The sequence below is a fragment of the Cyprinus carpio genome, chromosome A19 (assembly GCF_018340385.1).
Source record: "Cyprinus carpio isolate SPL01 chromosome A19, ASM1834038v1, whole genome shotgun sequence".
In the NCBI taxonomy this organism is placed as follows: Eukaryota; Metazoa; Chordata; class Actinopteri; order Cypriniformes; family Cyprinidae; genus Cyprinus; species Cyprinus carpio.
Genome location: NC_056590.1, coordinates 8,659,421 through 8,671,695, shown reverse-complemented (window position 1 = coordinate 8,671,695; position 12,275 = coordinate 8,659,421). Strand labels below are relative to the sequence as shown.

The window sequence follows — 12,275 nt, the reverse complement described above, 5'->3', positions numbered from 1 at the left end:
GTTCTGATGAAGAAACAAACTCATCTACAATAATAATGCACAATGACTACGACATCAATAAAAGGAACAGAAACCTTTTTATTGAACATTTTTATTGAGGTCCCAAAAACCATCATCAACAATATTATGTAAACAATATTAATTAGGAAAATAATAAAAAACAACAACAGCTCAAATATCCACAGCCCCCAGGGTTGAGCGGACAGTACAAGGGTGTGGATTCAAGCTAAGATGAGATTTCATGTGCAATCAGGAATGTAGACATGGTGTGCGCGCTCTGAGGACTGGCGTCTGCTGCAGACTACTGCTGGACCTGGCAACGTGCACACAGACAAACCAGTTAACAACAGAGCAAAGAGACACGAAACAAATGAATGGAAAAACTGCAGCATGATGCCTACTTCAAAATTCAGGCTACAAACTACAAAAATGGCCTAAAACACTGATAATGTGAAAGTCATTTTTACTATTTTATTTCTGCACTTGTTACTATCTATAATTTATGCATGGGTAGATGTGGCATTAAGCTAAATTTACACATTGCACAACCTTTCAAAAGTTTAACGGGGGAAAAAAAAAAAAGACTATATCCTGTGGTTTTTCTCTGAAAAAAAAAAGAAAAGGTCTCATGTTTTACTTTGAAAACACAACCTTATTCACAACGTGTCAAGTTAGTTTTTTTCACAGTCAATTTAGAAAGTGAATGATTTCTTGGAAAACAAAGTCTGTGAAATAGTCACCGGTAATGTGTAATAGTGAATGGCTAACTCAGGAGACACCAAACTACTGTAGACGATAAAAACACATCAGATATATGTGTACCTGCTGAGATTGTGTGTCTGGTCCTCTGCTGGCCAAACGGCTGAGAATGTTCCTTTCAGACATCTGCAGCCTCACGGCGACCGGCGGTATCCTAGCGATGGTCGCCGGGAGACGAGTGACATCTGCTTTCATGTCACTGAGCAACTCTTCTAGCTGTTTCAAGACTGTTAGAAACACATACAAAAAACTAGTGAGTGTCAACTTCTTTGATGAGTCAAATTCAGGAGTTAAGAGTTAGATGATGTACCTTTATGTAGGACGGCGTTGGCAGGTTTGTTTCCGGACATGGATTCCTTGCTCAGGTGCTGGTGGGACTCGGCCAGACACTCCACTTCACTGAAGCGTGTGTTGAGAGCCATGGAGGGGTGAGAGGGGTCTTCGGTCATGTTCAGATACGCAGCCCTGCGCAGCTGTTCTTCAATCACCAGAGCCTGCTCAAGCAGCTATAGGACACACACAAAAACTGTGTTACTAACTCTAATGTCATGACATGTAAACAAGAAAAATGTGATTCTTTTCATAATACCTTGAATCTCCTGGCCAGAAACTTGTTCTTGATCTCCAGGAAGTTTCCTCTGTTGATCTCTCCCTTAAAGGGTTCGTTTAGAATGGCGAACCTGACGTCATTCTGGATATCTTGCCAACGAGCATAACCGTGTCTGAGACAGTGAGTTAAGGTACATCTCATGTTTTGCTCATCATTGAACACATCTGAAAGACACTCACATGTGTACATGTATGCAGAAGGCTGCTTTTTTTTATTTTTTATTAAGGATACTGTATGATGCCAGCGAGTAGCCAGTAGTCATGGCGACGATGCCAGATCTCATTGGTCTTCTTGGTGACTGTAGCGGCTCGCTCCTCATTCTGCCACAGGGAGTGTAATTCTGCAAAAAAAAATAATAATTAGAAATGCATAAACTTATGGCATTTCGGCAAATAATTGTTATACTTGTGCCTTTTAAACACTTATTTACTACTACTAATAAAATCATTCTTCAAGAAGCAAAACACCATAAAATGTATAAAAGAAAATTCTGATTAATTTTTTTTGTAGATACTGAAATTCAGGTAAAACAGTATATTTTATATTTTTGTTATGAAACAGCTGGACATTTTAATATTATACTGTGTGTGTGTAAATATTTATAAATATAAATAAATATTAATAGTTAATCATAACTGAATAGTTAAAATAAATAGTTAAGATAATACATTTAATATAGTTACAATAAATCAAATGCAATTAATATAAAAACATAAATACATAATAGCTAAAATATTAATTAATGGCTAATATAACATTAATAGCTAATATAGTAAATAGTTGAAAAAAGTTAAAATAGTTTAAAATAAATGGATTAAATGAAATTAAAATAAATAGTTTAAATAAATTTTAAACAAAATGCAGCTTAAGTGCTAACATCTAGAAAAGATCAAGAAAAACATCCTGAATAAAAAAACTAAAGCATAAAAATGCATTAAAAAAATGTGAAAAAGAAGGAGTGGGGATGAAAATAATGACTTAATATATATTAACCAAAAGCTAACTTAAGAAGATATATTTTCAAAAACTTAGAAGCTTGTCAAGGTTTCACATTTCTGGCTAAAACATCTTTACCTAATCGCTTATGCTTTAAAGCAAGTACAAAACCTGAGAAGAGTTTCTAAAATAGACACTCTGAACAGGAGATCTCACCGGTAAACCCTCCATCTGCGATGTTGAACATAAACCGTGTTTTGGCTTTCTTCCTCTCTTCAGCTGCTGCTGCTGCTGCTGTGCTGTCTTTGGCACTCTCTCCATTCTGCAGTTTTCCCGCTTCCTCCGTCTTACCAGAATCCTTCTCGTCCTTCTGACCTGGAGCAAAATGAACGACACAAGTTAGTGAAGTGGGTAGGCGAGAAACTACGTAATCACGTCAAAGCCAGTCAGGTAGTACAGACTTTTCTTCTCATCTGTTACAGGGGTAGTGTCCATCTTCTCAGGTTCTTCGTCCTTCTTTTCTACTGAAAATAAAACATATGAACAAATTAGCCCCCAAATGTTTAGACCAAGTGTATTTTTGATCCCGTTCATCCCTGAAAACCCATATTATCAGGGTCAAGTGGGTTGTTAATGCCATTTTTGTTCACCTTTGGTGTCTGTTTCCTTCTCAGCCTCAGAATCTTTGGGCTTGCTGTCGCTGGTCTTCTCATCAGCGTCTTCAGACTTCGCTTTCTCTTCCTCTTTCTCATCTTGCTTCCCTTCAGCCTTGTCTCCGTCTGAAGAGGTTTCAGGCATTTTGTCTTTCTCTTCGCTGTCTTTGCCTTTGTCTTCAGAAGCAGAAGAAGCTTCGTCATCTTCATCAGGGATGGCAATGACCTATTGATAGGAAGAAATAGAAATAGCTTATTAATAAAAAAAAAATCATCTAACCTCACATGGTTGAAACACTGAAAATTAAGGCACCAATATACTTCAAACAAAATCAAAGAATGAACTGTTCTGATGTCATTACAAACAAAATCAGGCCGAAATTAAGTTTGTTCAGGAGTTTGAAAAAGCTTCACAAAGCGAACCTTCCAGAAAAATTCACACCTGGTTAACACCTTCAAACTATGCCCATGTTGATTACGTAATAGATCCCCTTTAAAGCAATCTATTGCATAAAGTGCTATATAAATAAACGTAATGTGACTTGACTGGAGTGCAGAATTGCAGAGAAAGTTGAAGAACAAAAAAGAACTTCACAATAAGTATACTGGGCTTTAAAAAGAGATCGAGACATTTTGTTGTATAAGCTGATACTCACTTCATTGTCTTTATTCTCACTTGTGTCCTTTTCACCGTCTCCATTTTTCACCTTTTCTTTATCGCCATCTTTTCCACCATCTTCTGCTTTGGAAACACCTTCTGTAGCACAAAAAGGCAAGGTGTAATAGTTCAGCTTATTTTAACAGTAATCAGCTTAAAGTAAGAGAGGCTGGGGCATATGTGGCACCTGGAGCAGGTGTGTTCGGCTGAGTGTCCGCTGGAGTGCCAGTAGAGGACGTTTTGCTGGGTGAGTCGGGCTGACCGCCGGCAGTGAATGCAGTTTTATTTTCGTTCAGCTCCATCATCCAGGGCATTGACCACTGACCGTTCACATGCTCGAACTCTTGTACCTGAAAAAGGAAGTTATCCAAACACAAACAATTAGACATCTGTGCAAAATGGACTTTGCATCTTGCAAATTTCATAGAATCTGTTTGTAAACTCCACAGCCTTTGTACTGCATGTTTTCTGCAATAATAATGCTTCACTCTTTTACCTTCTTTCTGATCAATGACATCACACCGATACGAGTAAGGACGTGTTGCCGTGACAGTCCCTCCCGGGGAACGCCATCAGCAAAGCTTTCAGCTCCATCTGCACCAGGCTCACACAAGTGCCGCATGAAGAGCGAGACGTAAGCCCTGAGAGAAAGTAGACATGGACAATACCATTAGAACCAGTTCACAGATCCAAGACGTACAAGGTATGAATATTTATTATATATTATTTTATGTGTTTATTTTTCTAGGAGCCTTTTGCTTACAGATAAATGTCTCAAAGAAAAAAAAATAAGTCGCACAAATGGAAAATTCCTGTGATTAACCTAAAAATACACATTTATATTCCATTAAATGGAAGCAAGCAAAGCAAAAAAAAAAAAAAAAAAAAAAAAGACTTTTTCAACGATTTCTTCACTTCTGCGTCAGACTTCGATGCGCGTTCACGAGAGTACCATGATGCATGCGTTTGCATTCCTCTGCTTGTAAACAAGGCTCAGTGCATGCGTGTTCTACATCAGAATGCAGACATTCCAGCCCAGAACACACATTTTCAAAGAAGAATAACTGACTCTAGCATTGTTTTTCAGATAAACGAGTATGTTAACTTAAGTGGTATTTTTATGCTTTAGTAGAGTCAAATTCTTATATACAGCACCTTTAAAACACTTACGAAAAACCCTCAAAAATAAAGTTAGGCCAGGAACTGATGACATCTTGCACAGTTTGTAACTAAAAGAAATGATAGATTTTCCCCTCGTTTATATAATATTCATATAGTAGTTAACTTGAATGAAACTCACTTGAACTCCCTCTCTGATTTGCCACGCAAGTCTCTGACCAGCCACTGGGTTGTGAAGGCGTCCTGAGGAGGCATCCCATAACGCATCACCGCGTTCAGGAAGGCCTTCCTCTGACGAGCATTGAAACCCAACACCTGCCAAATCCAAACAAAGTTTTAGTAAGTTAAACTCATGAAACACGATTTTAAGAAAAACCAAAATCCCAGGTAACCTTCACTCACCTCAATGTTGCCGCTCACTCTGGCCAGCAGGGGGGGCAGGGGTTTGTCTTTGTCATTTCGAAGGCCTTTCCTGTTGGGTCGCCGTGAATTGGCTGCAAGACGACAGTATAAAAAAATTGCACTCAGTTTAAACATTTTTTGGATTTCTAAAGTCCTGTGTTTGATCATCGTCATGCCAGTTTCACCTTCTGTTCGCTCGTCAAAGTCCTCGTCTCCTTCCTCTGAAGCAACAGAATAATCTGATTGGCCATCAGATTGATCATCCTGCCAGTCTGTAACGAAACAAAAAAGATGATTAACATATAAACTTAAAAGCACTTTCAATGGTTGTTTAGTAGGGATGTAACAATGCACACCGAGCTGGCTGAAAATCGATAAATATATGTGGCGATTCAAGACTAGTTCAGACTACATGACTTTAAACGTCGGCAAATTGCTGTGCTGTTCAGATTAAATGATTTGCGGTCTGTCTTGAAGTCATTGTGATGTTCATTGTTGTGAATTTGCACTCTCATTCAGCCCATCTGCTAGTTTTCTTTAATTCACAAATGTTTTATGTAGCATAATTTCCCAAAGCTAAAGTCAGACCATTTTGTTTTTTCTTCAGATTTCGAGAGCTGAGTGAATTGTTACATCCTTATCGTTTATATTAACCTGGACAAAACACTTCAAGTGTGGTTCATAGTTTAGGTTCAGAGTTTAATAGTGTTAGCACATCTCTCACCTCTGTCCTCCTGAGAGCCGTCGTTGTAGTTGACCTGTTTGCGGATTCGCTTGCCCTTGCCCAGATTACGAGCCAAATCCTCCTGCTGCTGCTCGTAATGGTGTCTGAGCAGTTTCTCCCAGTAATCTGGATCCACACTTTCCTCCTGCTTGATGATCTCCCTCTGAACTTCCTCTTCCTGAGGGAGAAGACAGGAAACAATAGTGAAAAAGAGCAAGAGATGGTAAAAAATAACATCTATAACCATATTATTGAAGACCAATTATGCCAATTATGAGACATGACTAAACCATAGCTTCATGTGTCATAGCATGTGTGACAACTACAGCTGCACAAGTTGTCAAAAAACAATGCTACAGGCACATTTTCTGATAAAAATTGTTACTGCTCTAGGCTTGATGTGCTTGTTTGTAAGGCTTCACAATTCGGCCCAAAAATTGCGATTATCTCTCAATATAACTACAATTACTAAACAGTGAAATATCACAACACAACAATATAAACAGTATTAAAATAAAAGTAATAAAATAAAAACAACAAGCTATTACTATTGTAACATTTCACCATAAAAGTAAACCGTATTTAAATTATTATATAACTGTAAAATTACAATACAAATTTATGGCCATCTTATTTGTAGTTGCATTTTCAAAGATTAAAACGGTAATATTACTATTGTAATATTTCACTGAAAAATAATTCTAGTATTTAAGAAAATTACAATAAAGGTGATCAAATATTTATGGCTTTCCTAATTTTTTCATTTTTAAAACGTTTACACCAAATTATATCACTATTGTCATATTTCACTGTAAATACATCTGTAAAAGAAATTTATAAAATTACACTGTAAAAGCATTTCTAAAAATTATAAAAATAGTGATTTTACAGAATACTATAACTATAAAATGTATAAATAGTATATATAGAACTATAAAATTATGATAATATTTTTTTGTATTAAATCCCATGTTATATTTCTATTGTTACATTTCACAGTAAAACAACTTAAGAAAAATATATTAAAAATGAAAAATCCAACATTAAACCATCAAGCTTTAGTTTCAGTGGAAAACAGCAGTAGACCTTAAAGTTTCTCTCGTTTATAAACGTTTCTCTTTTCAAGTTTCTGAAGATGGTTGGAACATGTTGCGTTCCCAAAAATCACATTATAAGCGACACGAAGCCCCACCATGTTTTTGCTTTTATTTTGATTAATCGCACAATCCTAGAGCCAGCTGTTATCCCACATGTCCAGCAGCCAATGGTGATCTTTATTGGCACTCACCGCTTCCTCCTCATCCTTGACCACATACTGAGCCACTTTGAAGGAGCTGAGATATTCGTTCATGCTCTGGAGCTCGGTGTCATCTGTGGCATCCTGGTTACGATCCAGCAGCCGGTCGATGGCTTTGTCATCATAGTGAATCACGCTGCTGTCCTCTTCTTTATTCTCTCCTTAACAGACAAACACAACCAATTCCAATTTCAAGTCCTTGGGTGAGAAACTGTATTAGTATAAATTAAAGAGTCTTGTAACTCAAGGCACACCTTCTCCCTCGTCTTTGAAGAGCTCCTCTGTACCAAATTTGAGAATGTCATCCAGCTCCTGTTTGGACATCGAACCGGTCTTTGAGCCCAATCCAGGACGCACAACCAAGTGAGTCAACATCATCTTCTTCTTGGCCACCTTGAGATAAAATAAAGACCATTCAGTTTAGATTCAAAAGACAGTGTTGGCAAAAACATTTTGTTTCACAAAAGAATTGTAGTGTACCTGAGTAATTCTCTCTTCAACAGAGGCTTTGGTCACGAAGCGGTAGATCATCACCTTTTTGTTTTGACCAATCCTGTGAGCTCTGCTAAAGGCCTACAAAGAGAAAACAGAACAAAAAACAAAATGAAACACACTTTTGGAAGTTAAAAAAAAAAAGTAATTTCAGCTTATCAAGTCAGATCTTACTGATTTTTAGCAGATTATCCATATGTTAAACATCAGAGAGAGTCAATTTGGGATGCCTGATCTCACCTGAATGTCATTGTGAGGGTTCCAGTCTGAGTCGTAGATGACGACTGTGTCTGCAGTCGCCAGGTTGATACCCAAACCACCGGCTCTGGTCGACAGCAGGAAAACAAACTGGGGAGCACCAGGAGCTAGAGTGAAAAACAAGAAATGGAGTTTATATAGAACATGAGAGAACAAATATACAAACCACATCAGTTACATAGCAAACATCTGAACTCACCATTGAAACGGTCGATGGCTTCCTGTCTCATGCCTCCTGTGATGCTTCCGTCAATACGCTCATATTTGTAGCCCTCATTCTCCAGGAAGTCTTCCAGCAGGTCCAACATTTTGGTCATCTAGAGAAGAGGGACAAAATATCTCAAACCCCTGCTGTGCATTATAGGTGCTTTTGTCATTAAAAACAAAAAAAAAAACACAGTAATTTTGTGAAATATTATTACAATTTAAAATAACTGTCTCCTATTTGAATGCATTTTAAAATATAATTTACGCCTGATATGCAAAGCTGAATTTTCAGCATCATTTCTCCAGTCTTCAGTGTCACATGATACTTCAGAAATCAATCTAATATGCCGATTTGCTACTCTTTCTATCTTCCGGGTAACCAAGATTTTTTATCAGGATTCTTTGATTTTTAGAAAGTTCAAAAGAACAGTAATTACATGAAACGGAAATCTTTGTAACATTAAAAATGGTCTTTACTGTAATTCTTATTAATTTAATGCATCCTTGCAAAATAAAACTATTAATTTCTTTCAGAAACAAAAATCTTATTGACTTTTGAACGGCAGTATAAACATTTATTATTAATGCTTAACAATAGCATTATTTATTATTATTGCACCAATCGACCGGCCAGGGAACGGAATCAGCTGATTTTCCGTGTGATCGGCCGTAAATGCCGTTGGCTTGGAAGTTCTTCACTGTGAGTGAAGAAGACACGAAGTTCGCAATTTGTAATACGTAAATGGCCAAAGTTAACCGTGGGGGAAACCACAGGGCTCGATTAACGCTCGTCTGGGACAAGTAGGCAACGAAGAGAGAATTTTACTTGTCCGACCGGACAAGAAGCCTGATTAAAATGTCAATTACAATCATAAATTGGGAAGCACTGAACTTGGCCACCACAAATTTTCGCACGAGAATGATTTTGATTTTATTGCATTCAGTGTAAGCGGCGACTGATAATGTATTGATGTTGTGTCAGATGAGGCTCGCGCAGCCTGGGTGAGAGAGAGTGACTCGTGCAGAAATCAAAAACAAATAAGTGCAACAGCACACAAAGTAACTTACAGGAAGTTATAGATTACATTAATATAATTACATTTATAATAGGTAAGCGAAATTACACAGCCATGATGTTTTCCCGAATATCAGAACGATTGCAATGTGACACTGATTTAGTAGTTCAATAAACAAAATGTTACAATTAAGTGACTTACAATTTAGAAACAGTTTTAGTTCAATTTTGCAAACAAAAATAGTTCCAATCAAAGCCACAGCAGAACTGTTGTGTCTCCGAGCAACACATTGATGTTTCGTTACTGAATGAATCCACAGATTTGAAATCAATGATTCAGTGACCTATTCATAAAGACAGTCACTTGCCTTGTTTCTAAATGAATCAGGTATTTGAACGAATCGGTTGAATTAATGACTAAATGATTCATTCATTTAAACAATCATTTGCAGCCACCGACTTTGGTTTAGTTTCATATTTCATGTATCATTGCATTTTTCCCAACGTTTCTTATTTGTATGTTGAAAAAAATAATTTAAAACATTAATGTTTTCACTTATCACATTATTTATGCATAGATATGCAATTTTGGGGTGTAAATGCATTTATGGCACCTCAGCTTCATCAAACATACATCTAATGCCACTTCAGATGCAGCGTCTGTTTCCTCTGCAGTGTAAAGATGGAGTTTGTTGATACTGATTTCATTTGAATGTAGGGCGGCATGATTAATCGAATGCGATTGTCATGCGCATTGTGTTAGTAAAGCCGGTTCTGTAATCAGCAGTAAATCATCATCACGTGCTTTCAGATGAAGCAGCATTTACTACACAGAGCTATAGTTCACTGACAAGTAGGGATGGGCATTCGATTAAATTTTCTTAGTCGATCGTCGGGAGAATTAATGATCGACTATCGATTAATCATTAATATTTTTATAATAAAATTAATTATTTAACCTTTATAATTAAAAAATGCAATGAATACAAAAATATAGCGTGTTTTTCCTCGATGAGACCTTTATTACAAGATCAACTTGTGGCAGACAGTTTAACTACGTTCAGTTAGGCAAACCGAACATATATGCGCGTGCATATGTGGTGCTCTAAAGCAGCGGAACCTGCAGCTGCGAGCCGGCGTTCTTAAACAGAGACCTCATTTGTTCCAAAATAATAATAATAATAAAAAAATCATGTTAAAAAATAACTACAGGTTTTGTCAAAATGTAACTCAAAACTATCCAAGCCAGAAGAAAGGGCCAGATACTAGCCTTCCTAACAATTAGGCTAACTTAACAAATTAGGCTACGTAAAGCCTCGTGAAAAATAACTAACTCGCATACAACTTCTGCACCAGTCTACTGATTTTTGTTGAGAAATATAAGCATATTGACATGATCTGGGGTCAGAAGCGACCGCAACCTGGTTACCGTTAGTCCAGCCACTGAAAAACACCCGCTCGGAGGGGACTGACGTTGCCGGTGTTCTGGTGTTCTGACGTAACACCATACCCATCAGAATGGGATACCTTCGGTTAATGCGCATGCACAGCAGTGAAATTGGTGGAATTCAATTTAATAAACTGTATTTTTATTAAACCAGGGGCTATCAAAACAGCATAACCCCATAAAACTCAACTTCCGGTATGCTATTCTGACAAAGTATGCTACATCGACAGAACACCGGGATGCACAGGTACCTCCGCGTAATTATTTTAACAGCTGCTGCTTTCGTTCTTCGTAGTGAGATTCTACCAGACTGGTGATGGTACGTCGTGATGGAATTTGATATGCTGGTTCCAATAAATGTATCAGTTCTTGAAAAACCATTGCCCTCAACAATACTTAAGGGCAGAATATCCATCTCAATGAACTTGCAGATCCCTTGGGTAATTTTCTCTGCTCGTTGTGCATCACAGCTCCAAGTCCGTGCTAACGGCGACTTGATGCTAGGTTGAGACTCGAGAGGCTGAGCAGGATGTACCGCCACCGACATTAACCAGGGACGGATGCACTTTGTTTAAGTGGTACATCATTTGGGTCGTGACCGTGTTGTACTTATACACGGCATCGCAATGTTTGCAGTGAACTATTTCGCTTTTTAAATCAAAATGGTCCAACGCCACACTTCGCTGTGACCTCTTCATGATTATTCTTTTGAAATCAAAACGGAAGATCACAGTTAACCGAATATGGTGTCAAATATTGCAACCTGGTGGTAAAATGTTTAATTGCTGCAACACAGTGAAAATCATTTAATAGCTTCAAGACTCAAACTACGCAACGCAACCTGCATTAGATTTTTTTTAAAAAATGCGTTAGATTAATCGATAACAAATCAACGTGATCGACGAAATACACAAAGACCAATCATAAATATTCTACCAACCACCAAAGACAGAACTGACAAGTTATAAAAAAATATTGCAGACAATTTTATTGCGCGATTATGACATTGAAGAAATCATTCGCGATAATGACAGCTGTTTGCATAGCTTCTCAGTGAACTATGGCTCTGTGTAGTAAATGCTGCTCCACCTGAAAGCATGTGAAAATACAACATTTAATAATAACATATTTTTACTCCAAACTAACTCAATAAATTAAAAATATACTTTGAAATGAATCCTTCTGTGAGATGATGTGTTTTCTTACATAGAATAAGGCACGCAACATATTTCATAATATTCTAAGCAGTGATAAAGGCATTGCATTATAAATATACTTTATTATAATAATAATAATAATAATAATAATAATAATAATAATAACTCAGATAAACCATATATTGTCATAATTGTGTTTATTAGTCGCGCTGAATCTATAAAAGCAGTTAAATCTTCTGTTTATCCAACTACTGCTATAGGCATTTCCTGGGTTTCTTCTGAGAGGCGTATTTGGAGTTTTAGCGCGAGAGTGCCCTCTGGTCCTTTGAATGGAGATTTAATGCTGATCACAGAACCGTGCTTCACTGAAAGATACGCATGACAATCGCAGCCACTGTCAAATCACGATTTCGATTCCATTTCGATGGAATGCAGCCCTATTTAAATGGTAACAAATCTAAGGTTTCTTATAATTCTAATTGAATTAATAGAAAATGTAAGAATTTGAAGTGAAAGATGACAAACATAGAGGGACATGACA

At 37.2% G+C, this 12,275-nt stretch overlaps 1 protein-coding gene across 4 annotated transcripts in view; it reads right to left on the bottom strand.

Annotated features, from left to right (window-relative positions):
- Positions 1-75: 75 nt before the first annotated feature.
- The window catches only part of LOC109111981 (chromodomain-helicase-DNA-binding protein 4-like), a 31,967-nt gene continuing 19,767 nt past the window's right edge, over positions 76-12,275 (bottom strand). For 2 of the 4 annotated variants that reach the window (XM_042776242.1, XM_042776244.1), the window contains exons 22-41: positions 8,108-8,225; positions 7,891-8,015; positions 7,639-7,731; positions 7,413-7,551; positions 7,150-7,319; positions 5,862-6,039; positions 5,323-5,409; positions 5,138-5,229; positions 4,917-5,050; positions 4,113-4,257; positions 3,804-3,966; positions 3,615-3,715; positions 2,956-3,184; positions 2,767-2,829; positions 2,522-2,680; positions 1,601-1,709; positions 1,349-1,481; positions 1,070-1,265; positions 823-986; positions 76-313 (exon numbers count right to left, since the gene is read on the bottom strand). In XM_042776242.1, coding sequence (XP_042632176.1) covers positions 302-313; positions 823-986; positions 1,070-1,265; positions 1,349-1,481; positions 1,601-1,709; positions 2,522-2,680; positions 2,767-2,829; positions 2,956-3,184; positions 3,615-3,715; positions 3,804-3,966; positions 4,113-4,257; positions 4,917-5,050; positions 5,138-5,229; positions 5,323-5,409; positions 5,862-6,039; positions 7,150-7,319; positions 7,413-7,551; positions 7,639-7,731; positions 7,891-8,015; positions 8,108-8,225 — 2,610 coding nt within the window. In that variant the 3' untranslated portion in view covers positions 76-301. The remainder of the gene's footprint in view (positions 314-822; positions 987-1,069; positions 1,266-1,348; positions 1,482-1,600; positions 1,710-2,521; positions 2,681-2,766; positions 2,830-2,955; positions 3,185-3,614; positions 3,716-3,803; positions 3,967-4,112; positions 4,258-4,916; positions 5,051-5,137; positions 5,230-5,322; positions 5,410-5,861; positions 6,040-7,149; positions 7,320-7,412; positions 7,552-7,638; positions 7,732-7,890; positions 8,016-8,107; positions 8,226-12,275) is intronic. The other 2 variants (XM_042776243.1, XM_042776245.1) reach the window with 1 other exon arrangement.